General features: G+C 39.9%; 1 protein-coding gene across 4 annotated transcripts in view; it reads right to left on the reverse strand.

Moving 5' to 3' along the window:
* LOC135260434 (CUB and sushi domain-containing protein 3-like) overlaps nt 1-26266 on the reverse strand; it is a 325294-nt gene that overhangs the window by 121389 nt on the left and 177639 nt on the right. For all 4 annotated transcript variants that reach the window (XM_064345673.1, XM_064345666.1, XM_064345659.1 and 1 more), the window contains exons 13-24: nt 25151-25333; nt 23734-24060; nt 22049-22243; nt 21423-21561; nt 20627-20814; nt 20301-20489; nt 14647-14763; nt 13765-13980; nt 10769-10957; nt 5781-5950; nt 5272-5431; nt 266-457 (exon numbers count right to left, since the gene is read on the reverse strand). In XM_064345673.1, the coding sequence (XP_064201743.1) occupies nt 266-457; nt 5272-5431; nt 5781-5950; nt 10769-10957; nt 13765-13980; nt 14647-14763; nt 20301-20489; nt 20627-20814; nt 21423-21561; nt 22049-22243; nt 23734-24060; nt 25151-25333 (2265 nt within the window). The remainder of the gene's footprint in view (nt 1-265; nt 458-5271; nt 5432-5780; nt 5951-10768; nt 10958-13764; nt 13981-14646; nt 14764-20300; nt 20490-20626; nt 20815-21422; nt 21562-22048; nt 22244-23733; nt 24061-25150; nt 25334-26266) is intronic.

The following is a 26266-nucleotide window of genomic DNA, read 5'->3' on the forward strand; positions in this document are numbered from 1 at the left end:
AATTTTGATCAGAAATCATGTGTAGAGACATGATTTCAGTGTGAGTGCCAGCACTGAGTGCTTTCTCAAAGATAAATTTTTTAAATTAAAAAACCAAAGAGCTGTTTTCATTCACTTGCAAATGGAAAAGTTTTAAACAGAGTTCCATTACACAGAGATTGTGTGTAATTAAAACCCTTCGGATTAGCTCTGAGAATGCCTGTGGCGTACTCCTTCATGTGCAGTACTTTAATGGAATGTTGCTGTCGCTGGGAGTGTCACATACCGATGCAGGAGGGGAGGGTGTGGTCCCACGCCCGTCTCTCTCCTGTCATGCACCTCAGCACGCTGCTGCCATGCAGGGTGTAGCCCGGGTTGCACTTGTAGGCCACACTGCTGCCAGAAAAGTGGCCCTGGTCGCTGATCTTGAACCCGAATTGGGGAACCCCGGGATCTTCGCAGTGGGAGAGCTCGAAACCTGAGAGAGAGGGAATCGGCATCAAACTAATTCTTTTTCCCAAAGGCATAAGACTAGGTACACCAAACACACCAAAATCATGCTGTGATTGGCTCTTCACTGACCCATTGCATCATTTAGTCATTAACACACAGAAGCTGAACCCTTGGGCTTGGAGGGGGCAGTGTCTACAGGGATGCTCAACCCTCATTCTAAACAACACCAACATCTACAGGAATACATTACTCAAACCTGTTCTCGGAAGGATGCCGCGTTGACATTGATACAGTGCTCAACCCTGATCCTGGAGGGCCACAATTTCTGCAGCCTGCTCAACCCTTGTACAGGAGAGCAACACTGTCTGCAGGCTTACTCAACCCTGGCTTTGTACAGCATCAATAACTCCAGGCTTCTACTTCAGCCAGGCAATATAAATGGGATTTAACTTGACGTTGTCTCGACTAGGTACGTGATAAAAATAAATAAAAAAATCATTTTACCAAAAACCAATAACATGCTCAAAGTTTAAGAATATAAATGTTGCAAAAAGCATAACACACTATGCATTTAACATGCTTTGTGACCCCCCCCCCCCCAAAAAAAAAGAAAATTCTAAATCAGATTGAATGCCTTTAAAAAAATGTCATGCCCAGAGAGAAAGAGGAGGTCCCATTTGATCATTTTATGAGACAATACAGGACAAGTAGAACAAGCCGTTTCATACAGCAGCACTGCAGCTGTGCACAGTGAAATCAAAAATATGCCCCCACACGAAACAAGGGATGAGCCCAACAAAGATAGACAGATAGCCTTGACAGATTCCTCATGCTGTCAAATAGAAATTGCAATGTAACTAATATAGCTTTCTAGCTAAAGAAAATGGTTTCATTCAAATTCTGAACATATAAAAATACATCTCAATTACCCATGAAAAGAATGTATAAATAGTAACATGGTCATTTCATACATTGTATGGTTACTTTTAGTTCAAAATCAAGTTCAGATCTAACAGCCTACTTCTTTCATTAGAATTGATCCTACATGAACAGTGGTGTGATCCAATTTTATTCCAGTTGTCCTAACATGACTTTGACTCCGCATGTTGACTGAATTTAATCAAAACCTATTGTTTTAACAGCTAACCGGTGAGAATCGTCCTACTAATGACACTCAAATCTAAGCCAAAAGCATATCCTTAGTCTTGACTGTGCTGAAGGTGCAATAGCAGAAGGGAGCTGGAAAAGTGCTGCAGGCCTACTCAAGCGCATCACGTCAGTTTGCAGTCTCCTCCTGTCATCGCTGCCCATTCCGAGCTGAATGAATTCAGTCATTACCAGTGAATATCTATCTTTAAATCAGTTTAAACTATAGGTGGCTGTAGTTGGGAATTTTCCCTTCCCGAGCAGGCAGTACAATTATAATGAAATATTATGAGCTCATTGATTAATGTGTTCAGGGTTTGAACACTAAATATGGGGGCTGGCAGTCGCGTGATCCTGACCACAGACTTGACCTTGTGTTGCATCTGTGCTCCTCTCCTGTGAGAAACATACCATCATTTTGCAACAGAGCAGGATCACGTGAGCCACGCAGCAGCTGTGATTTATCTAGCTCTCTCGTAACGTTTCCCTCCTCAGCGTTGAATGTTATGATAATATTACAAGCGTCACATTTGGTATAAATCACACAGCAGTTACTGCCTCCACTTAGTAAATTACCTTTGCGCTGTTCCTTCAACGTCAACGGTGCACGAGCTGAATACATTCAGAAAAATACTGCCCCCCACCCCCAACCCTTCTTTGGGACATTCCCTGAGAAGAATACTGAATAGGTGCCCTTCAAGGTCCCACATTCAGATTAATTCATCCTGCACAGTCAGAAGACTTGACATATTTCAAAGAGTGAAGGAAACAGCCTTGATCTTCTCAACACCCATGGCTGTTCTTTAAATTACTATCAATAATTTCCCATAAGGTTATCACAAAATACATATTACTAAATGGAGCTTGAAATCAAGCTGAAGTTTTCCTGAAATTAATAATAAAGAAAAGAGAAATCAGAATGAGCTCACCAAGAATTAGGCCTTACGCAGTTGGTTTATCAGTGTTTACTACAATGTGCACAACCATATACATTTTCTGGGATTTGGTTTGACGAAGAATATCTAAATAAATTGTAAAATCTAAAAGTACCTTTTAAGCATACATTTACCCAGTCTGGCCATTACTGAAGCTGTAGGGAAATACATTTCTTTCTTTTTTTGAGATGGAAAAAACTTCAAACCTTAAAACCTTAAAGTGCTTTTAAACAGACACATTTCCCCGGTGTAGGCATTACTGGAGCCGTCTGAGAGATACTCATCATGTTCCAGGCTCTTGACTGTGAGGTTACACACACTCATGTCTGAAGTGATTTGTGTCTGTTTCTCTTGCTCTCACAAAGCTGGTCCCTGACAGTAAATGACAGCGAGTGTGTGTGCGTGTGCGTGTGTGTGTGTGTGTGTGTGTGTGTCTGCGTGTCTGTGTGTCTGTGTGGGTGTGTGTGCGCATTTTGGGGGAGGGGAGTGCAGTTTCTCTTCAAACCTTGGCACTACAATGCTCCCCCATTTCTCTGTTTCTTTCCCTGAATTTCTGACCAGCCCTGCTTGGGAAAACCACATTTCTGTTATTTAGCATTTCTCATTATCCTTTACCAATTAAAGGGTTGTTCATCCTGGCAAACACAAACCAAATCAATGCACATTGATCTGGCACGCAGTCCCATTCTGCAAGCAAATTCATGTTGACCTAGGCTGCATCACCATTCACATCAAGTTTAGCTCTCTGGACTGCTTGTAGTGCTAGAGAAAAAAAAGCTTTTAATCTGAGACATCTTCAGCACCATCTGTATTCGAATACGCTTCAACAGGAAGCATCTTTATCCCAGAGTAGTCTAAATGAAGGAAGGAAACTGCTATGGGGATCTGCTTGGTCATGTAAATCAGTACACAGCTGGAACGATGCATATTCACTAATCCCCATGTGCATCCATCAGCTAATATAATAATAAAGTTCAGCTGACCTGTCCAATATCTGATCTGCAATTTCTGAAATATGCAACATCTATTTAGAATGTCATCAGTTATGGGGTGTTTTTTTTATTTTGCAGAGGGAGTCAGGTAGCAGGCACTTAAATTAATGATGAAGAGTCTCAACTTATTTTGTTCCAAGCTAAGAGCTGGAACAAAGCTATTTAAGCTATTGTATTCAATGTCTTTGCCAACAACTCATGTTTATGATTGTTAATAAGCTGGATGGATTCTATCACATCAAACAAATCTATCATAAAATTATTCCATATGTGCAAAATACACACAAACACGAGAGAGAGAGAAATTGCATAAGCCTTTTCTTTATTTATTTTTTTATGTTGTTTTGCAGAAATTATACATATATTTTCAGGGCTTTAGAAATGAACAGATATAGATGATCTATCAATTTCAATTCTGAGATCAATATCTCAATCAATATTTATTTGCAAATGTCTGTACAAATGTAATTAATGTTTATATTGATTTTGATAAATGAATATTGATTGAACTGCAACATGCCATTTTTCTGCAGCCTAAAAGGAAAATAATTAATAATAAATTAGCACCTTTCATGCAAGTTATCTGTAGCCCAAAGCACGTTAACAAAAAAGAAGCAAAAATATGCTATATATGAGGCACAAAGATGCTAAAGTAAAAAACTTTTCCAAGAAAATATACTATAATAAACAGGTAGAATACATAAAGTTCTCAAATTGTTCAATTGCTTGGTCCTGCCAAAAAAAGTATTTTGAAAAGAATGGCAATGTGATTCATTAAAAAAAAAAATCATAAATTAAAATTCAGGATGCTGACCAAGGCAGCCATTGAATCAATTGATTTTTGTGAATGAGCCCTGTTCCCTTCGTTTTTTTCCTCATTTGACAAGTGTACATCCCCAAACCTTTTGCATTCTTCGAACCACCAAATATGTGTTGCCTCTCGTGGAGGTTCATGTCTCTAATTATTGCACATGCAATTTGACAATGACACTAGAAATCTAATAGAAAAAAATAACTTCAGTTTCAACAAAATGAATATATTACTGAAATGTATTCAGCTCAAGTCTACTTTAATTTCCACAGGGTGAAATGTCAGACCTCATTTACTTTTAATATATAATTCAAGCACACCTCACTTGTTACTGCGCCATGATTTTTCATGAGATCACAAAAGGACTCACTGTACCACCAGTATCTTCACATAACCAGTCAGGGTACCACTTGATTACTGCCAACCACAGAAAATTATGGGCAATTATCTCCCAGCATGCACCAGTAAAATCCTGGCCTACAGCAAAACTGTCTCTGTTTTAAAATGCCATTTTTATTTACTCTTGCAATCCGCAGCTTCATCTAGTTGTGAAATTGCATTGTCTGTGTGAGCTGTGATTGACTCTGCTTCTCCTGGGCTCTGCTGACCTTTACTAAGACATCAAACAACTTAATCCCCCAGCTCGAATTTCACCGCGGACAGAAAAGGGATTTTGGAGATTTTAAATTAGATCCCCCCCATTCCCCCGGAATGTCTTCAGTGGTCTGACCCTCTGACTAAAACCCAGTCAAGTGATCTTAGGATGTGGACAGAACCTGGGCAGAAAGGGAGGAGGTCTTCCCATTTGTGACATTTACTTTCCTTGCAAATCACTTCTGTAAGAACAGAATCAAAGACATTGAACAGTCACCATAATGCTGTACTGCGCACTGTCCAAAACATGAGCTTTCGGAGCACTGTGCCATTCTTTGTGTTGTAGGTGAGTGTCACTTACTTGTGTATAGCAGCCTGAATCCCTGCCCGGTGGACTCCCCTGCATCAGAGAAGAACTCCAGCCAGAGGTGGTTTGAGGTGCTGATGAGCGTCAGGCCCAGCATGGCGGACCCTGTGAACATGCCCAGCACCTGCGCTGTGTTGTCTTTTCCGTCGTAGATCTGCAGAGAGCAGAGAACATCAATCAACTGAGCGCAGACTTCATGTTCAAAGCACCACCTGGCAGCCTTTATGACAATGTGTTGTGTTTAACCAAGTGGTACAAATCAGAAAAAGGACATTTATTTATGAACTCAGCAACTCCAGCTATTTCACACCATACTGGGAGCTCTGAAAACCAGAATAAAATGTGTGATAAACAAAAAAGAATCTTGATTTCAGTACTCGGTGTCAACGAGTTTCAAAGAGCCATTTAGTGACTTGAAAACTATTAGTAGAGCTAGCTGTGAAAACAGTTACGGAGAGCAATCTCCTTGTCTGTCAAGTTTGTCACCTTGTCTGTCAGGTTACCTTGAGGTAGTCTCCCTGCCCCAGATGGAATGCTCTGGCTGTAATGTTGATTCCCTTCCCAGCATGCACCTGAATGCTGTAGATACACTCATGGTTGTTGTCATAGTTCAGTGGGTAATTTGGGGACAACAGTATTCCATCATTGTCCTGTACCGTGGAGCCGCATTCCGCTACATAAGGAAAAAAGGAAAAAAAAGCAAGATGTAGAAAGCATTGAGTGACATCAGTTCAATTGTAACATTACATGTATTTATACATACGTTAAAATCTGAAGTACACACTGAAAACCCACGCTAGAAATTTTTTAGCTGTGAGTCATTATTATTATTATTTTTTTTTTTCAATTGTGTGGTAGTCTGTATCAACGTGTATGAATATTAATGTGCGTGTAGCCAGTACATTCGCAGCACCTGAAAGTGCTCAATAGGGAGTGGTGAACTGAGCTCAAACAACAATACAGTTGCATGCAGCAAAGCAGCCACTTTTTCTGTCAGGCTCAACATCAGTTGAAGTGGAGAGGCAAGGAAGCATAATTTTTGTCAGGAAAAATGGGGTATTATGCGCAGACTATCATGGAACATGCCTAACGTTTTCCATGGTGTTCTTTGTTGAATGCAGAGTTGCACCCTTGGTTTAGCCCAGAATTTGAAAGAGATTACTCAACATAGTACAGGGACTGGGCTGAGAAGCCTAACCCTTACATTACCGCACCAGTTTGCCTGCATGTCATCAGGTTTTCCATCATGGTCTCCCACCTTCAAGCACCATAAGAAATCTTGCTACGGTCATACAGATGGTGGAATGAGTGTTGTACATACTATTGTATGTACTGAAATTACACATATAGCTACTCAATATGTGCATAACACACACTGTGTCATTATAAACTATAAAGCATGCAGTACTGTGTGAACAAAATAACATTTAAAAAAAAAAAAAGAATGCCATGGCATTGGCATGGTAGTTGACACAAAGTGCTTTTCAAACATGGATAGTAAGCATAGCACTATATTACCACTGAATAACAGTATTTATGTATTGATTAAATAGTGCCTCTGCCTTTTTCCTAGAATCTTTAGGTTCAATTTGATGTCATTGTTATAAATCTAAGCAGTTGAACAATGGTGTAAATTCACCAGAAAAGGTGAATGGTATAAATTCAGCTAAGTAGCTTTCAGGTTGTTAAAACAGTTGCAGCAAAGCAAAGCACTGCTGGCAGGAGCTTAGTTATGAGCATTTCATGGAAATTAAAGTACTTGCAGTAGCTGGTTTTCTCTGATTTAAACCGCTGGTGTGACAAACCCTGTGTTACTGCTACTAGCCAATGTTCATTATTTTCTTGCTAGCTACCAGCTAACATTATTCAACCTGGTTTTGATACCTAGTAGTTTGTATGAGAGACATATGTTAATCGTGTACTAGTTAAGTCCACAGATTGAAGAGCTAGCTACATTGATAAACAAAGAAAAAAAAAATCAATTGCTTGAATTCTAAGAAAAAGTCTTAAATAAATGGGACTCCCGATACACCTAGTTCCTACGGTCCTGATTAAAAAAATAATATATATCAGGCTGCCAACAACGAATAACAGCCTGCCCAGTCTTTCTTTCTTAGAGACACTTGAAACACTGAGAAGCAGAATATGACAGAACTACGTTTCATCAAGGACCCACATTCCGATTTGATGAGAGAATTCCATCCAAATCCATTCATCTAGATTCCATGTCCACTCAGAAAACTTGGCATAAGCAGGATCCAATAAATGAAGAAATCTTTTGACACACCACCACTAAACAAACAGCTGTCATCAGTCTGGAGAAGCACAAGAGCAGCAGATGACAGCAGCAGTAGATTCCCTGATTCTTTAATTAATGGTGTTGCATGCACTTGTGTCAGGGGTCATTTTTACCCGTCTGAGCTGCTCACACATAGCCCTCACAATGGCCGATGATTTGTATACCGAGAAACTGGGGAGTTGTGGAAGGTGCAGTTTAAACTGAGAGTTCATAAGAACTAAGGAGGCAATGCGGAGGAAACTCATTTCAAGGAATCATTGTAAAAATGCTTCCTTCTATAATGACAAAGTGGCAAAGCCAGCAAAGAGCAGGGATCACTAAAAGATACAATGGCTAGAATGAAAGATCAGGGCCGCAGGAAAATATATGATAGCCAACATAACAGCCTCTAGCAAACCCAGAAAGCTTTATTGTCCATACAGACACTTTTTCATTGGAAGTCAAAAACAAATTATTACAGTTCGTTTTAAAAGAACAAAACTCATCCACGAAAAAGCACAGAATTCTAGCTGTGAGTTCTCAAATCACACATTCACACACAATTCACATGGGGACTAGCACAGGGACATAAGAATGTAGGTACACATTCCATGGTTCCTGGAGGATATGAATTTTATATTATATTTCTGCAGTTAATATATTCCAGCTACAGCAAATAAAACTATAACAAAAGAGAGAAATAAATGCCTTCTATCATGAATTGACAGAAAAAAGTACCACCTGCACTCTTTTTTCATACATTTTGTTTGCAAAGCTGCATGTCAACCTTTCAGCTTTTTCTGTACCATAGAAAATAATAAAAAGCTTGAGCTCACTGTCAGGACATTCTTGACATTACCGTTAAAAGAACAGACTCCTGTGACTGCACTAAACTAAATAATAATGGACCCCCTTCTTCTATTGTACCCACGTAAGCAGCTTACCTGACACAATATTTTTGCGGTTAAAGAAGACGGTATACAACCAGAGGTCCGTGGGTTCAGTTCAAAGGTGTGGTGCTGCTGTTGTACCATAAAACACAGCAGCTCACCTGAAATACTTGAGTAAACACCCAGATGGATACATGGATACTATATCCAATGCGAGCTACAGTACTGTATGAACTGCGTATGCGCTTGGATGAGGGCACTTGATGAGAAAATCAACAATAAATACTGTTTATGTTCATGCTGAATAGAGACTTGGATGCGGAACACATGCATGTGGAAGGTTTTATTCAATAATTTAAATAAATATGTCTGAAAATAAATCCGTTTGCATCTAAAGTGAAATTACTTATTATTCTATTGTAGAAAGGGTTTAAATGAAACTCAATGCCTGACCTGTGCAATGACCTGAAATTCCTGACAATCGTGGTATGGGAGAACCACAATGAGAAGCACAGCTAATTCTCTGATAGAGAAAGAAAGAGTATTCATCCAGCAGGCTTATATCATTTGACCTGCAATGGTGATACCTTTGCTTGCTCAGTATATCAGTTTCATCACAATCGAGCTAATGAAAATACAACATTCCAAGGTAAGCTTGAAAATTTGTATCAAAATTGAAGGTTTACACGTGCAACATAAATATAAAAGTAATCCATTCATAGGTCCATGAATGGTATTCCCACCTCAGAATGTAATTATATATCATTTTAATTACTAAATGATAATGAAATGGTACTATGTTTGAAATAATTTTACTGACAAGATCACACCTTAAGGGCTTATCATTTGCTAATAAGCATGGATCTCTCTATCTCTCTGTGTCTCTCGCGTTCTCACTCTCATAAAGCATTTCAAACCTTTGAGCTAGCATTTGGAAATGCCTTTCCATTTCTTCTACAATCTCAGCACAGGCAGGGTGGGCAGCTCAAAGACTGGAATCTCATTTTAAAAACACGATGGCATTAGTGGTGAAGAACAACCTTTTCATTACAGACCACCTTCGGCAGGTAAATAATTCTCCCGGACTGAGCTCCCATGTTGAAAAACAGTCTCCAGTGAGTTATGATTCCTTCGCAATACAGTAGAAAATAGAAGCGCTTGTAACTACGAGCATAAGAGAATGGATATGCAGAAAAAAACGAATCCATCCTGGATGATGCAGAGAGGCAGATGCAATCTCCCGAGTGAAACTCCTCCTAGATGGAACAGGCCTGGAATATGACCCGCTGATCCAAATGAATCAGCCCAGACGGGGAACAGGACTCTGCACTGCAGCAGTTTTGGGTCAAAAGTCAAAAATTACCCAAGCAGATAATCAGGGAAACTGAATTCTGAAGTGCGCAAAGTATGATTAAAATTCCACACACACACACCCTGCTCTCCTTCCTTTGTGTCAAGACTTACAGAGTTGGGAGGGGTGTGGGGTGTGTGAGCGTGTGTGTGTGTGTGTGTGTGTGTGTGTGTGTTTGTTCAAAACAAGGGAACATGGAAATATGGAGCTCCTCTGCACACGTTCCAGCGCTCAGAAATACAAGCCCACGGTGGGCGAGACACTGAGTGATGCTTCTAGAAATGTGCCTGGAAGGAAACTCAGCAGTTTTTGCACACCTCAGTGTGAACTAAAAACAGCTAAAAAAAAAAAAAGAAAAGAAATGAAAATCAGCCTGATTTTTTGATATACCAAATCATTTTTCTGTGGGGGCAGGAGGCTGTACTGCTATTACCATACATTTATGTAGTCCAATAAGTCCAAATTTACGAAAAATGGGCTAATAATGATCTGGATCTGGATGAAATAAATATAGTACTATTCAGGGAATAAACAGATATGACATAATATGGCTGTGTATTCATACATAATAATGCATAACCACAGAATTTAATTAAAATTATTCTTTTTTAGTGTAACAGTGTTGACTAATTTTCATATCCAAAATGTACCACAATTAGCAATCAACATTAACATGCACTGTCTATATTTATCAAGTTTCTGCTATCCCGAACAGGACCTGACTTGACTAAGGGGAGTACATTTCTCTTTTTGGTGTTCTGTTGCCTCCTGTGTACCAGAGGTACGGTCACCTTTTATGTAGGCACTTTTTTGTATCGAAGAGAACTTCTCTCTTAAGATAAACTAAGCTGATGGTTAGTGTTGGTGCTACCACTGCCTCTGCACTGCACCAGTGTTGAAGGTGCCTGCCCACAGACCCTACAGAGAGACAGTGACTAATGTTGAAACGAATGAAAGCAGCTCACCACGTACCCACACACCTTGGCAGAGGTGCACTCCACATGCGCCGTCCACCCCCCAGGCACACAACCTCTGGCACCCCCTCCAGGCGGTAGCCTGCGTTGCAGGAGAACCTGAGCGCGTCTCCCACACCAAAGCTGTGGCCCATGCGCCAGCCAAACCTAGGCATTCCAGGGTCCTCGCATGGCTCCAAGTCATATTCTGGGAACAATGATATTATGATATTATACATAATACTGCAGTACATAGCAACATTGCTGAAACTACATTGATAAAGCATACTGTGTGTTTATACATTAGGAATAAGACACAGCAAGCAGTGAGATTCTCATCATGTATGCCTTGGGCAGCCATAAGAACTATACAGTTTGCAGTGCTTTTTTCTGCTTATATCTCACATACTTACCTTAGATAAATAAAAAAAATATAAAAATAGAAAATAATTATAAAGTTACATCAGTTTTAAGAGTTAGAATCTTTAATTGATTGGAATACAAATTTACAGTACAAGAGTCTTAATTTTAAAAGAGGATATTATAATAGCCAATAATTAAACATGCAGTAATAAGGATCTCAGTACAACGCTTTTTTTTTTTACATTGGCTTGCTGCACAATATGTTCCCTTTTCATGCACCCATTATCTTTGATTTCATTTATATCACATGTTGTTGACTCTCCCATATTGTGTGCTTGTACAATACTACCAAGACATGTCCCTTTGTCTCATATCAGCAGTATTAATTATTTTCAGCAATTAAAAATAACTTTTGCACCTTGTGCATAGCGTCTTTTACTCATTGGTCCATTCTAACAGTAACCCAGCTGAAGCCCTCCTCAACTTTCTAGCCAGCTAAGGTTTTATTTTTTTCACTGCCCCTGGAGGTTACTCTCAAGAGGCTTCACTTCTGACACCCATTAAACGCAGGGCACACACTCAAATATGCTAAATAATGAGGTTCCCAAATGGCTCAAAAGGGCTTGTCACAAGCACAAGCGGAGCCACACTGCATGCTAGCTGCTTTGGGACTCTCATATGTCATTAGCTACCTGTGACCAGGAGTCCAGAATGGCAGGGCGTCTAACCAGAGCCAGGGTGGGTTACATCAGCAAGCATTCCTCTGGCAACCATTGAATTGCTTTCTCCGAACGACACGCTAGGCACCCACAGGCTTGTTGTTGTGAGAGACACAATGCTTTATCAATCGACACTAGCTCTGCTACAGTGCACCGTTTGGCTGGTGGAGGGTAAAATAATCACTTCCTCGCTTCCTCATTGGAAAATGTATTGGAGTAGTGCACATGCTTCAATTGCATAGCTCCTTGGGTGCAACTGGAACTGTGGTGACTCGAGTGACAAGACTGGTGATTCCAAATTGGAGAGAAAATTGGAAAATGATTTTTAGAAAATAATAAGCTAAATGGTAGCTGTAAACCACTGACATTTTCAAAAAAGACATACAGCAGATGTCCTCAGAATCTGGGGAATTTTTTTTACACAGTTATGAAAAATTATTTCTTGTCAATACATTTTTAATGACTCCCACAGGAATCACACTTCAGCAGGGAAAGGACAACAGAAGCCATTGCATTCCCTTGTGTGTTTTTCCAAATAACTGTAGGAAAGCTTTGAATGCTGAAAGTAACTATTCCAAGGTAAAACGGGGATGAGATCAGCATTTATAACCAGCAAGGTTTTCCTGTTCATTTTTATTTATTTTTTCATTTTACTGATGATTCAGGGACATACCTGGTACTTATTTTATGATCTGTACTCAATAACAGGATGAGGTCGGCAACAGTAAAGATAAATAGCTGTCATGATGAATGGACAGTGTTTCTCAACGCTCGAAGTCACACTCCAGAGGAATTATGAAAAATTGCTCTGCTGCACATCACCGATTGCAATCCTTCTTCTGTGACCTTAAAGACTGCTCTGAGTGCACGGGAACTCGGCAGAGATAAGATCTAAAGCAGGCCCCTGCTCTGACGGTGCTCCGTTCAGGACGGGCATCAATGACACGCCACACGCCAAGCGGCACGGCGTGAAGAGCATCTCGACGCGTTCCCACCTCTGCGTCCATGTGGGGAACCCAAGCCGAGAATGACTTGAGAGGGTCAACCCAGATGAACTGAGATTTCATGAACCGAGACCTGCTCGATGACGAATGACAGAGCTGTGACAGGGAACGTGTGAATCTGATCAAAGAGGCTCGCGAAAAGAAGAGGGACATCTGGTGAGTGGCAGGAGGCCAGCGGAACATTAGGCTCTGCAATCACAGCTTGAATAAAGGCCGTAGATTTGAGCGAGCCATTTGTCCTCCTTTTCAACATGAGCATTGACAGATTATAACAGTGGAGGCAAGTATCTCTCCTGGTGATTATCCAAAATAGCTCCCCTCCCTCATAATCCTCACTGATCTGCTGGGGAAAATCTGGCAGCGGCTGGGTTGACTGTTCTGGGTTAAATGGTCCTTTGTCTCCTGGTTCTCAAGAGAAGGTTGATCTCTAGCCCAGTACCCTTCCTTTCTCCCACCAGGTATATAAGCCTCAAGGTCCTGTTCATCGTGCATTACTTAATGTGAAAGATGTGCAAATACGAAAATAAAATATAACTGGAGGGAGGGTTGAGTTATGAAAAACAGCAAAAAGTACCTCACAGAATTCATAATACTGCAATATATAATAAATAAAATGATGGCATGCTGATTTGATAAAAGTGCCAGCATAGGATTAGGAACCTTGTTGCATTTCTGTCCTTCACCAACACTTTGTTTTTGGGCCCCACATGGGTTCCATAGCGCTGTCAATGTGATGGCACTGTAACCTCTCATTTTCTCTCTCTGACATACAGCGTTCCTGACAGATCCCAGCACGCCTCCTTCCGGATGAAAGCCAACCTGTACAGCTTCGCTAAGTTGCACATCCTGTACCTCACAGCGAAGCCCACCCTGATTCAGACTGCAACACAGATTAAATATATGCTGATGAAATGAAACATCTCCTTTACCTGAGAATGTGATGTTGAATCCTTCGAACGATATGGAGAAATCGGAAATGAAGCGCAGCTGAGCTTTGAAGTTCCCGTAGAGCCCGGCGTTAACCGCAGAAGGCCGTACGGAGCCTGTGAGTCGTGCCAGTGGATGAGTGAAGCTGCCATTTTCTGTGATCAATAAGTAGTCATGGTGATCTTCCAAATGGAAGCTGTGAAAGGTGAAATGAACTCCTATCGGGAGAAAAAAAACTGTTAGGCCTACACATGATCAGAATGCAATCAAGTGCACTTGAATGGCTTGCAAAGAATCCTTTTGTTTCCAAGAGCCCGATTTTCATGTTCATCAGGAACGGCGATGAAACAACATTAAACTGCAGAAGTGAAATGTGGACTGGTGATAACATCACAATGCATATATTATAAATGAGAGGTCATTTATAACAAGACCGGGTATTTAAATAAAACAGAATAAGCTTAAGTTTCAATACAGACTACTGTCCAAAGACATACAATGACAATCTTAGTATCCATGCACGCGGCCCTAGCAAATTAAAATTCTATCAGCCAACTTTCCCTTGAGGGATCCTAGAGATGTGCCACTATATCCATGTTCATCATGCGCTTCCTGTACTGCTGGCAGATGTGCTGACAAATTTTAATCACCAATTAGGTTTGCTTGCTTTTTCAAGTCATGGCATGCATGGCTGATTGGCTACACCATCCGACGCCAACCCTTTCTCCCCCCAGCACACAAAGCAAGCACTGCTCCATTTCAGTACGGGACCGAGAACAGAGAACAACAATTACACAACCTGAAAACCCATCCTACTCCAGCTCTGCCCTGACAGAAGCCCGGTGTTATCTATGCCTGCAACACAGGAGGAGCATTACTGCTACCTTTTCCGTGGCTAACCTCCACCGTCCAGGTGCAGTTTAGGGAGCTGGGGTACAACTCGGGGTATCCAGGGGACAGAATGGTTCCACTGGGGCCTCTGATGTCACCGCCACAGAGAGCTGGAAGGAGACGGGTGAAAGAACAGCAGGTTTTTCTCCTGAAGCAAACGAAACATGGCTCTGACAACACAGCATAATTGATCATGAAATTATTATTATTAGAAATTAAAGATAGGTACAGTATACTAATAAATAAACAACAATAGCTAAAATATGTTTTGTTTCGTCATCTGCAATCCATGGAAAGGGCACTATTTTTTTTAGAAGTGATTTTTTAAAAAACAAAGGTAATATCTCACACGACCATGGAGATCATAACAAAAGCAACATAAATATGAATGGAATCAGTAACACGACCATCAAGCCAAATCCTCCTACGGCAGCCTACACCAGCACTGTCAATTGAGCAGCACTCACCCACTGCACTGTGTTGTATCACCATGTTGGTTTACATTATTTAGCTTGTTTAGTCCATGCACTGACCCAGGGAGACTAGAACATATTTCATCTTTTCATCAAATCATCTATTTACACAGATAGATATTTACCGAAGCAATTCACATAACTGTAAGTGCTCTTTTTCAACAGCACAACAGCAGTGTCACATTTGGGATTTAAGGCTACAAACTCTGAGCTTCCAGGCCGGTTCTTATTGTACACTTTACAGTACTACATCATGGTGATGGTATTACGAGGTAATGGTGTTCTGTGCTTATTCATCTGCTGTTCAGCACTATGTGCATACTATTAACGCACGTAAGTATGCATTAATACCTCACTCCTAAGTATAATGGTTATACTACAAGTACTCTAAAGACGAGCGCTTAGATTTTTGCTATTTTTCCACTTGATACATATTTATTGTGTACCTGGTTGGTCTGCACATCTTCTTGCTATTGCAAAATAAATAAATAAATAAAGATTAATTTATTGCTACCCGTTGCACTTCTGTCTCATTTTTTCAGCGTCACCAATAAAAATATCGATTCATTCACTGATGCACATTTAGGATCAGTTGCCCTTCAGCAAGTCCTGTCAATGTATATCAGCTGCACAACAAACAACAGCACAATCAGGCTCTTCTTATCTTGTTAGTGTCTCACTTCTTTACAACCACTGAATGGATGGATCATCGTATTCATGCACAATTAATGTTCATCTCTCAGGATGCTCAATTCAACTCCACAAAGCTGCTCAATCTGGTGTTACCCATCCTGACAGTGTCTTAATGCCTCCATAGCACCACTCAATAGATGGATGAAAGCAGTCATGCAAGATCAATTTTAATCTCTCGGATGTTTGCATACAGTGCTGCAGTGCTGTATACGAGTCACAGGGAATATGCAGCTGGTGTACGACCAAGGCTTGTCATGCGGGCTTTGCATTGACTGAGCTTGCAGGCTGCCAAGGTTGGTGCACGAGCAAAAGAATGATTAAGGCTGCATAGAGTTTATACTGTAATTTTGCTGAAACGGTCTATACGGTACATGGATCAGTGAGAGTAATGGTGTGTTTGGAGAGGTTAAAACTGTTTTGTCATGACTTTAAGAAGTAGATAGAATAAGGCTTTGTCTTTTTCTGCCTGCATTAAGAGACAGATATATCAGTAGTACTGTACACAGCGAAAAAAAAAATAACTGAGTAAGCTGTTCAAAAATGAAATAAAATCAATTTTCGTTTCATATTCATTTTCTGCTCTAACAGCATTTCACAAAGCAGGTTTCAGGTTTATTTGACCCAAGGATTAAGCACAATTCCCAAAGTTAAATTAGATGTTCAGTGGATTTGGACATCCAGGTTAACAGGGGTCATGACATTAAGAGGGGAATATAATCTTACAGTATCTATTTCTTCAGATAGTTCACAGGTTTCAGATTTATCTATTTCCATTTTTTTTTCAATTGTGATTTCTTTTGATTACATTTTTTCTTTTGGTATTTTTAAGAGCACAAGGCCCCACAGAAAGTCTAGAGTGATAAAATTAGAATGAATAGTTGATGTACGTATACTGCACTTTGTTGTCATGTGAAATAATCACTGCTCACAACACAAATCAAAATTCTATATATACTGTATGTACAGTGATGATTTACTATATGTACATTTTTCATTCATCATGTGTGTGTTTCAACCATCTAATGTGCTGCTTCACAAATTAGCCTTGAGTTCATATATCTGTTAGGTGAGCATTCCCCTTTTGTCTGCTGAAATATTTAAACATTTTCTGATGTGCATGTACGTGTGTGAGTGTGAGTGTGCGTGCGCATGTGTGTGTCTATGCGTGTGTGTGCATGTGTGTGTGTGGGCCAACAACAACAAAACAAAAAAAACCTAAGAGTGTATTTTACTTTCATGTTGTCAGTTCAGTAAACACAGTGTCATTTGTGAAAATAAAGAATGCAATTCAAAAGGTTAATCGGTGAGATATTTTTCTCAGTGTCATCGTGCCTGCTAAAAATCATCAGAGCTCGCAATTCATTGCCTCTATTTATCAACAGGTACCACACACACTACTGCCTCATGATGACTGCAAAGTTCTTAATAATTCACCAAGTATAGACAATGGACTTCATATCTATTCAAATGGAACTCTAATTACACACTGTTTACATTGTAGATCATACTTTTTGAAAGAAGCAATTTGCCACTCAAGACAGGAAACATTGTATCCTAACCAAATAAAACTAAGGGAGAATTCGATCAAAGTTTTTACATGTATAAAAATGGAATGTAAATATATGAGGAAATTACTTACAAGTTTTTGCACTGATAGCAGGATTTTTTATTTCTTTACACAGATAGTTGTCAATGAAGACCGCCTAGACTTATCTTAACATTATGAAAAATTACAAGCCTAAATGGACTGAATGGCCTGTTTTGGTCATCTCACTGAAATTTCTTAAATAAAATTTGTCTAAAATTGCTACTAAACTAAAGCAACATCTGAAGTAAGAGATGATTGATTAATTATCTCAAATAGTGGTAAAATTGATCATAACCATAATTGTTTAAGAACCATATTCATTAAGAATAGCCAGGGAATCAGAGAGGGATGTATCTGACAAAAAAACAATTAAACTTGCGTATGTTTTTTAAAAATCCACAAATGCATGGCCTTCCCATATAAGGTTAAATACTCAGGGTATTTATATTAGGGTAGATCACACTTTCCAGATGTCCAGTTTCTATGCACATCATTTTGAATAAGTGGCTAATAAGGAGGTTGTCAATATCATCGCACTTACAGACCTGCAGCTAAATGAGGACAGGAGCAACAAAATGGGGAGTGAATAACAGGAATAGGAATTCTTGGTAGTTTTCAGTGGTTGGACAGCACAGGCCAAGTATAGCAGAGTAGACATACAGAACAGAAAGCATATCCTCCCACCACATGGTCAGTTTTGAAAAAGTAACATCTAATTATTGAACACTGCTGAATGGCTCGGTGAGAAAGTTGCCCATGGAGTTTCCCACTACCGGCACTGAAAATAGGTACAACCGCCCACTTGCGCATATGAGGTTTGATGAGCTTTTATAGGTATCTGCCATTTGCTGTTAATGGTCTTTAAAATCTTGGTATATTTTAGAAAGAAATTTTTAATAAATAAATCAGTAATACTATCAATTACTATGCTAATGAAATAAGGTACACTAGTTGTTCAGTGAACTGTTTCTGGATCTAGAAATAATTAACTGAACAGGAACTGGACATTTTAAATTGGGACAGCTGGGACAGGGATGAATACTAACAAAAACTTTTTTGACTTGGGGGGTTGCGAGTTTCCCTTGATGGGGAAATGCTATTATACCTTCATCAAGCCTCTTGATATAAACAGATCAGCAAATGTATAGTTTACTGAAAGGGTCTGAAATAAAAACTATTCTAGCCCTGGTGAAGCAAGCAAATAATCTAATTCATCTGAATTGGACATAGGGTCCAATGCAGCTATGAGGCTCACTGCAAAGCCAGGCTCAGAAAAACTAATTGAGCTGTCTTTTCCACATCTATCTTGCCTTGGTAACAAAGAAAGTCCGTAATTTTCTTAATACCCATAATATCCGAATATCCAGTTAAACAGTTTTCTATTTATATACACAATTTTCTGTCTATATACATTCAGACAACCATCGAATGCAACTACTTGCGACAAAGCACAAAGCATGAAGGCCTTTTCTCAGATGTTCATTTGCTCAATTACTTTTCCATCCATCCATCCATTATCTATACTCGCTTATCCTGGTCAGTGACGTGGGGGGTGCTGGAGCCTATCCCAGCATGCATTGGGCAAGAGGCAGGAATACACCCTAGACAGGTCACAAATCTATCGCAGGGCACACACACCATTCACTCACACACTCATACCAATGGGCAATTTAGAGACTCCAATTAGCCTACCTGCATGTCTTTGGACCTCCTATCTTACTCCAATACACCTGTTATCCAATACTCAGGCATAGGCCTATATTATCTACAAGAACGTAACCGAAAATTTGTTTCATTTTAATTTCTATTTATTTTAACTAATAAATAATATCAATTCAATATTTTGTTGTCAAATTATAGATCGATTTCATTCATAAGGTAGTTAGCAGTGCAGTAAGTGGCATGTATATATACTGTACTGCTTTATTTTAAATATGCAATTTGGTTGGTGACTTGTGTAAACACACAATATTTCATATTTAATACTTTCTATTTGAGACTTGAAACAGCCTTCAGTGCAATAACACAAAGTTGTCTGTGTATTAAACCTCGCCATCTCCACTCCTATTCATTGCCAAAGATATGTCCAGATAGAAGAAGGAGATTTATTATCACATTACTGTATCGTCATAATTTGCTGCTTTTCTTTCTTTTTTGTAAGGGTACTTGATAATATCTGATCATACCGCTGGAAATAAGAACTAATGCTCAAAGTACATTTGAGTTCATAGATGTCCTTAGATAGAACTGAAAACAATAAAAATAAAGTGATAATTATAATACTATATATATATATATATATATACACAACAAGAAAAAGGGGTTTTGGAAAAGATCCAGAACTGAAGAACATACACTCACAGCCAGATACCAAGGTAAGTTAAAGGTCCTTTAAAGTGTTCCCAGAGCACTGTTCCTTATTTCCATCAACCATATGCCAGAAATATGAGGGCAGCAAGAACATAAACCCAGAATAATTAAAGTAAGCTGTAAATTTAAATTTGCATATCTGTAAAATTGGTAATTTACCGTAAATTGGGGGCACACAAAGTGAGAATAATATCAATCATTACCACATTTATACATAATATTGCACACGTTAATAATAGAGAGTTTTTAAGAGTTTTTAACATGTCACTGACTATCTTCATTTAAACTATGCTCTACAGAGAGAATATACCACAGTAGTATGAGTTAATGACAATAGGGCAACGAAGTAAAACTCCAACATTAATGTGAGAATTCGGTCATTTTTGTAGCGATCTTAAAGAGCTGACTTTCTGCCTCGGAACATTTTCTAACTCCCCGCACACCAGTTTTAGAAAAAAAAACACAAAACTACTTTCCTTTGGGCGTTAAAAATTCCTGAGTATAACACAACTGCATGACTTACCTTCACAAGCAGGCAGTGGGTGATTCCACCAGCGGTTCTTCTCACAGACAAGCGGGTCATCGTGACTCAGCGTGTAGCCCGGGTCACAACCAAAGGAAACCGAAGACCCAATGGACAGATCCGGACCGTAACGCTGCCCATTGACTGGGACCCCCGGGTCCAGACAGGAGTAGCTGTCAACAGTTACACCTGTGGAACAGAGAGCACCTGCAGGTCAGCATTCAGCCAACAGACATACGCTGACACACATAAATGCACACATGCATATATGCACACAAAGAAACATTATGCATGCCAAAATTATGATCTAGGCCAAACAGTCTTACTTTCATAGTAGATCTTGAAGCCACTGTTGGAGCGGCTATTGTCTGTTGTGAAGAGCAGGTACAGCTGATTACCACTGGAGAACAGAAACTGGGGAACCTGGGTCCCATTGAAGGAGCCGATGACCGGGGACAGCAAATTGGGCCCATCGTGAAGTTCCAAAAAGTCATAATTGAGTTCTGTCTGAAATCTGCCAGAAACATCAGTTAGGGTGAGATGGTACAACTGAATATGTCACATCAGCATGAAGGTACAAGCCTCACACGCATATCACACGCAGTCCATCTGAAGTGCATGTTTACCCTTGTTGCATTACTAGCATCAAATTGTAATAGGTTAGCTTTTCTCATTTATTTGTCCATTACAGAGAATTATAAAGTGTTCTTCGCCCTGTGAGATGTCTTTAACAAGGGTACTAAAGCTAACAGTGTAACAGTGCGATACAACACTGCCCCCAGTTCCCACTTGTTGATGGAAATTCCGCAATGGCAGCAATTGCCATCCTATTAATGTTGCTTTATTTAAGAAAAGTTTCTCTCCAGTTCCCATCTTTTCCATGTTACTCAGACTTCAACCTTTTGACTTTTTTACACAAACAAACCATTTTCTGTCTTTCCCCCCATCTTCCATAAAAAATGCCCCTTTACACACCATGAAGGTTATTTCCATTAGTGTCGTCTTCTTTTCCCCTGTCTTTGTTCCACTGCTTTTTTCCTCCACTCTTTTGCTCCCCCATCAGTAAAGTAGGCATTAAAGAGGCAAAATATTAAAGAAAAACACAAGGAATGCCAAAGATACCTGTCAAATGTGATTTTAATGGAGCGCCCTGGCTCGGCCTCGATCACCCACTCGCAGCTGAGAGAGTCCTTGTAGTACCCTGGCCACCCGGGAGACAGGATCACCCCCCTGGGGGCGGTGAAGTGACCTCCACAAGGTGCTGGAGGGCAGAGCATGCAGTTAACAGACACATTCTCACAGCGTGAAACACACGGGGAATTTACAGCATTGGTTACAGCAGATGTGCCAAGAGTCACTGCAAAACTGACTTATTACAGAATACTCATATGTGCTATTGTATTATACTACCTTACTTTCAGTTTCTATACTTATTACTTTAAATATTTTAACATTGAAAACATGTCATATGTGTCCTAATGATACTGTTCTCGCTGCAGCTGGTGCTCTGTTTTCTGATCAGCATAAAATAAAACGTCTAGATTAGTGAAATGACAGAGCTTCCATATATTCTGCAATCACACTGAAAAGTAACAAGGATACACTTTATTGATTCAAAAATATTATAGAATGTTAAGTGAAATAAGCAAGAGAAGATTGACTGGCAGGTGGTTGAATAAGTTTGAATAAGTTCCGGTGCCAAGTAAATATTATGCACAACAGGTACAGTAGTATATTAAAAAGCATACCTTCACATTTTGGAATGGGTCCACTCCACATCACCTGCCCATTGCTTAACTCACAGGTGATAGTCTCTGCTCCCTGTGTCTTTATAAAGCCTTCCTCACAGACCACGGAGATGGAGCTGCCCAGCTGGAAACTGTCCCCGAAGCGTCGGGCATTTAGGGGCATCCCAGGGTCTGGGCACTCATTGTGTCCAAAAGCTGACAGCATTAAAGAAAGAGAAACACCATGCTCTTCTGACACCCTTTATCTTTGAGATTTAGTTCAGAAACAGTAGTCAGACAAAGATTCACAGACAGAAAGATATGCTACATGCATATCATTATAGACTTTGTACTATTTTTACCTTTCTTCATTTATGAGTGTTTTGGAAAGATATATTGTCTTAATGTGCAAATAAAGCTAGACTGCATTGCAATTTCAGACATCCATATAAAGGAATCCGGGAGATGGCACAATCACCAAAGGTACATCAGTAATTCTGGAAAGGGAATCTGAGCTAAAGCATATGATTGTACCAAAGGGATATGTATGACAAGTCCTGGCGTCTGCCTTGAGTTGACTATGCCAGTAAATTCTTACTTTCCCGGAACAAGATTCAAAGATTAAAGAGATTGCAAAGAAGACATCATCCAAAATTGTCTCTAGACAGAGTACTACAGGATATCAGCCAATTATTGCTTAATTGGCATGAAATGAATATTCCATCAATAGTTTTGTTCATGGCCAACGTCCATGCTCAGCATTAATATTTGAAGGTATTTTGATTTGCCTCCTATAGTATACGTTTCAAAAGGTGTGATTAATGCAGAAACTCAGCTTGCTCTATACTGCAATTGCAATATACCACACGACGGCTTTAGTTTGTAATTGAAGCAGGGGGAGCTAGTGTCTCGAATAATTGGGGCATCTCCAGGGTGTGATTGTGCAATGGTATTGCGCAATGGCAGATTTTTTATTCATGGTTATTTCAAGTCATAGATCATAAATAATCAAAGTCTTATATCCACTCATACTCTCATGAGAAATTTAAAAATGTAAAAATTGACTTATTGAACTCATTAAACTTAATAAGGTAATAGCACACTGTACATTGCAGAATACGGTTTGATGTTTGGTGAGGAACCTACTGCTCTGTAATACCTTTGTTGTTCCCACAGTATTAAATCATTATTGGAGCTCTGGTCTGGAGTACTCACTGCTGTAGGTCATTATTGGAGCTCTGGTCTGGAGTACTCACTGCTGTAGGTCATTATTGGAGCTCTGGTCTGGAGTACTCACTGCTGTAGGTCATTATTGGAGCTCTGGTCTGGAGTACTCACTGCTGTAGGTCATTATTGGAGCTCTGGTCTGGAGTACTCACTGCTGTAGGTCATTATTGGAGCTCTGGTCTGGAGTACTCACTGCTGTAGGTCATTATTGGAGCTCTGGTCTGGAGTACTCACTGCTGTAGGTCATTATTGGAGCTCTGGTCTGGAGTACTCACTGCTGTAGGTCATTATTGGAGCTCTGGTCTGGAGTACTCACTGCTGTAGGTCATTATTGGAGCTCTGGTCTGGAGTACTCACTGCTGTAGTCATTATTGGAGCTCTGGTCTGGAGTACTCACTGCTGTAGGTCATTATTGGAGCTCTGGTCTGGAGTACTCACTGCTGTAGGTCATTATTGGAGCTCTGGTCTGGAGTACTCACTGCTGTAGGTGATGTTGAACCCACGGCCAGACATGGAGTGGTCAGCCTGGAACTCGAGCCGTAGCACGTTGGTGTTGCTGGTGAGGTGAGAGGGCACCTCTGCCCCAGAGAAGCGCCCCAGGACCGCTGACTCCGGAAGCTCGCCGTCCTTAACGGCCAGGAAGTCGTACGGCGCTTCCAGGTCAAAGTCGTTGAAGGCTAGGTGTATCCTGCTGCCAGGTTCCGAGAGGATGAGCCACACACAGTTGAGGTTGTTCCCATAGCCTTCTGGGTAATCGGGTGACAGGACAGATCCCACAGGTGCCGTAAAGTTTGACAAGCAGGGGACTGCAGAGAGACGGAGAAATGGAAAATGAATAAAAAGAATTCTATAACAGTAACTCAGCAGACAGTTACCCCCTGTGTTTACTTTTATTACATTTTGATCTTCTATTGGAAAAAGGGTTACTCTCTCTATGAATGGACCTTCATAATGTTATAGCTGTTTACTACTGAAAAGCCACACATATATAATGAATCAGTCATGCCTGTCTCTTGGGATGCTTCTTCTGAACTCAGACAAAATGCTATGTTCATTTCTGGTATAGTCCTAATCTTTACATTCTTATGACTGCAAGCTGTTACAAATATGGTTATGGAGAATTGCCATAGAGGAAGAAAATAAAAATTTTACCCTGTATATAGTTCATTTTATTTGCAATATAGCCAACTGCCCATGTTGCCTATGTTTTATTGCCATTCTATAAAATATCTACAGTCTGCATTGAGACTGTGGCTGTTTTTATCCTGTTACTGCAGTTTCCACAGAAACACAGGGCTAATGTGCACACTAAATTAAGTGTATACATAATTCTTTGAATACAGAAGACCTCAACTTCATATCCTTTTAATGCCACATTCATGATAAAAATAAAAAAAATACTCTATGTAGTCTCTCAACAACAGTTTGGGCTGCTGTGTCTTCTACTTTAGTGTTTCACTGCACAAATACTTCCAGATGGTGGAAATGATTTAAATAAAATACATTGCAATGATTCATTTTATAATGCAACTTATTTGACATAAAATTGAATTAATTCAATAAAGTATAAATTCTGTAAGAGAATTGTTGTGAGTAGTAGAATATTGTTTTTTTCAGTGCAGTTTTCCTTGTAGGATATCATAAATGAACAACAGATGCATTAAATATCAAAACCCACTTAATGTCCAACTTAATGAGATACCTGTGGAATACAACAGCAGGGATGGGAGATATAGACCTTCAATGACTTTTTCATTAACCACTCTGCATAGGGGTTTATATCCATTGGCTATTATAACATGGTTTCCCTTCCAGTTCCTGCATGTTTTAATGACAGTCTTGAGAGACTTCAATGCAGTTGCTCTGCCAAGCTGTACGAGGAGGACGCAAACTCACATATGCAAATAGGTATATTAGCAGACCACTGGTTGTTGTTCTGGCAGGAGATAGTCCTCTCTCCGATGAGCTCAAACCCAAACTGACACTCAAACCGCAGCACATCCCCATTGGAGAAGCCTCCTCCATCTCGGATCCCATACAGGGGTGTCCCAGGATCCCCACAGCTTTCTTTGTCTATTTCTGCAGAAAGAAAGAGTGAGGCCACACAAGATGTGTGTGTGTGTCTGAGCCACAGCTTTACAGGAATATAAATCTTGCACAATCCCTGCACATACACAAAAGCTGATTCCTGCATCAATTCTATATTTTTGTCAAAAGTGCAAAAAAGCCAAGTGAAGAGGTGCATAAATCTTCCCTGCTCAGCAGCAGAATAAAGGGCTGAGAGGAGCAATGGAATAGAACACAATTAATATTCCTTTTGCATGGGGACAGGCTGTGCTCATGTCACAGCTGCATGTCCCTCATTTCCAAAATGGGCACCCAGAAGCCCATGGATGACCAAAATACCACAAACATTGTGTTCTTTTCTGTGCCTTCTAGGGCTTCCCACCTCACGACTGACCTACATATTCCTTTGTTGACATTTTTCATGGTGAAAATCTCCACACAACTTGTTGGTACAATTCAGCATTAATGTCACAACCTGTGTTGAATGTCCTATCCTTAGGAGCATGGGGGGGGGAGGTAATTACTGTAGCTGAAAGGTTATCTGAGCGCACAGAACATCTGCAGCTGTTGTCATTTACACAAAATGATGAGTGAATGGCTTCATTGTGCGCATTTTGGAAAATAAATCCATCAGCATAAATTCTTACTCTAGTCTGGGGATGTTAATTATGGCAGTTATGTGGAGAGCATATTGGATGTTTCCTTATAAAGATCAACACAAAAAAGAGCCCTTACATTTATTGCACCCTTTTTAACAAGAGTAAACATGTCAGATATGGGGCTTCACACCACAGAGGCCAACAATCCAATGTTGGATTGTTGCCTGTCTAGCTGTACTGTTTTTTATATATCATGCTATTTTAGTACTTCAGATTATCAGTACAGATAACTATATCATTTCATAATTCACATGTTATGATTATCATTGCACCATGATACTACCTG

The sequence above is a fragment of the Anguilla rostrata genome, chromosome 1, assembly GCF_018555375.3.
Source record: "Anguilla rostrata isolate EN2019 chromosome 1, ASM1855537v3, whole genome shotgun sequence".
NCBI lineage: Eukaryota > Metazoa > Chordata > Actinopteri > Anguilliformes > Anguillidae > Anguilla > Anguilla rostrata.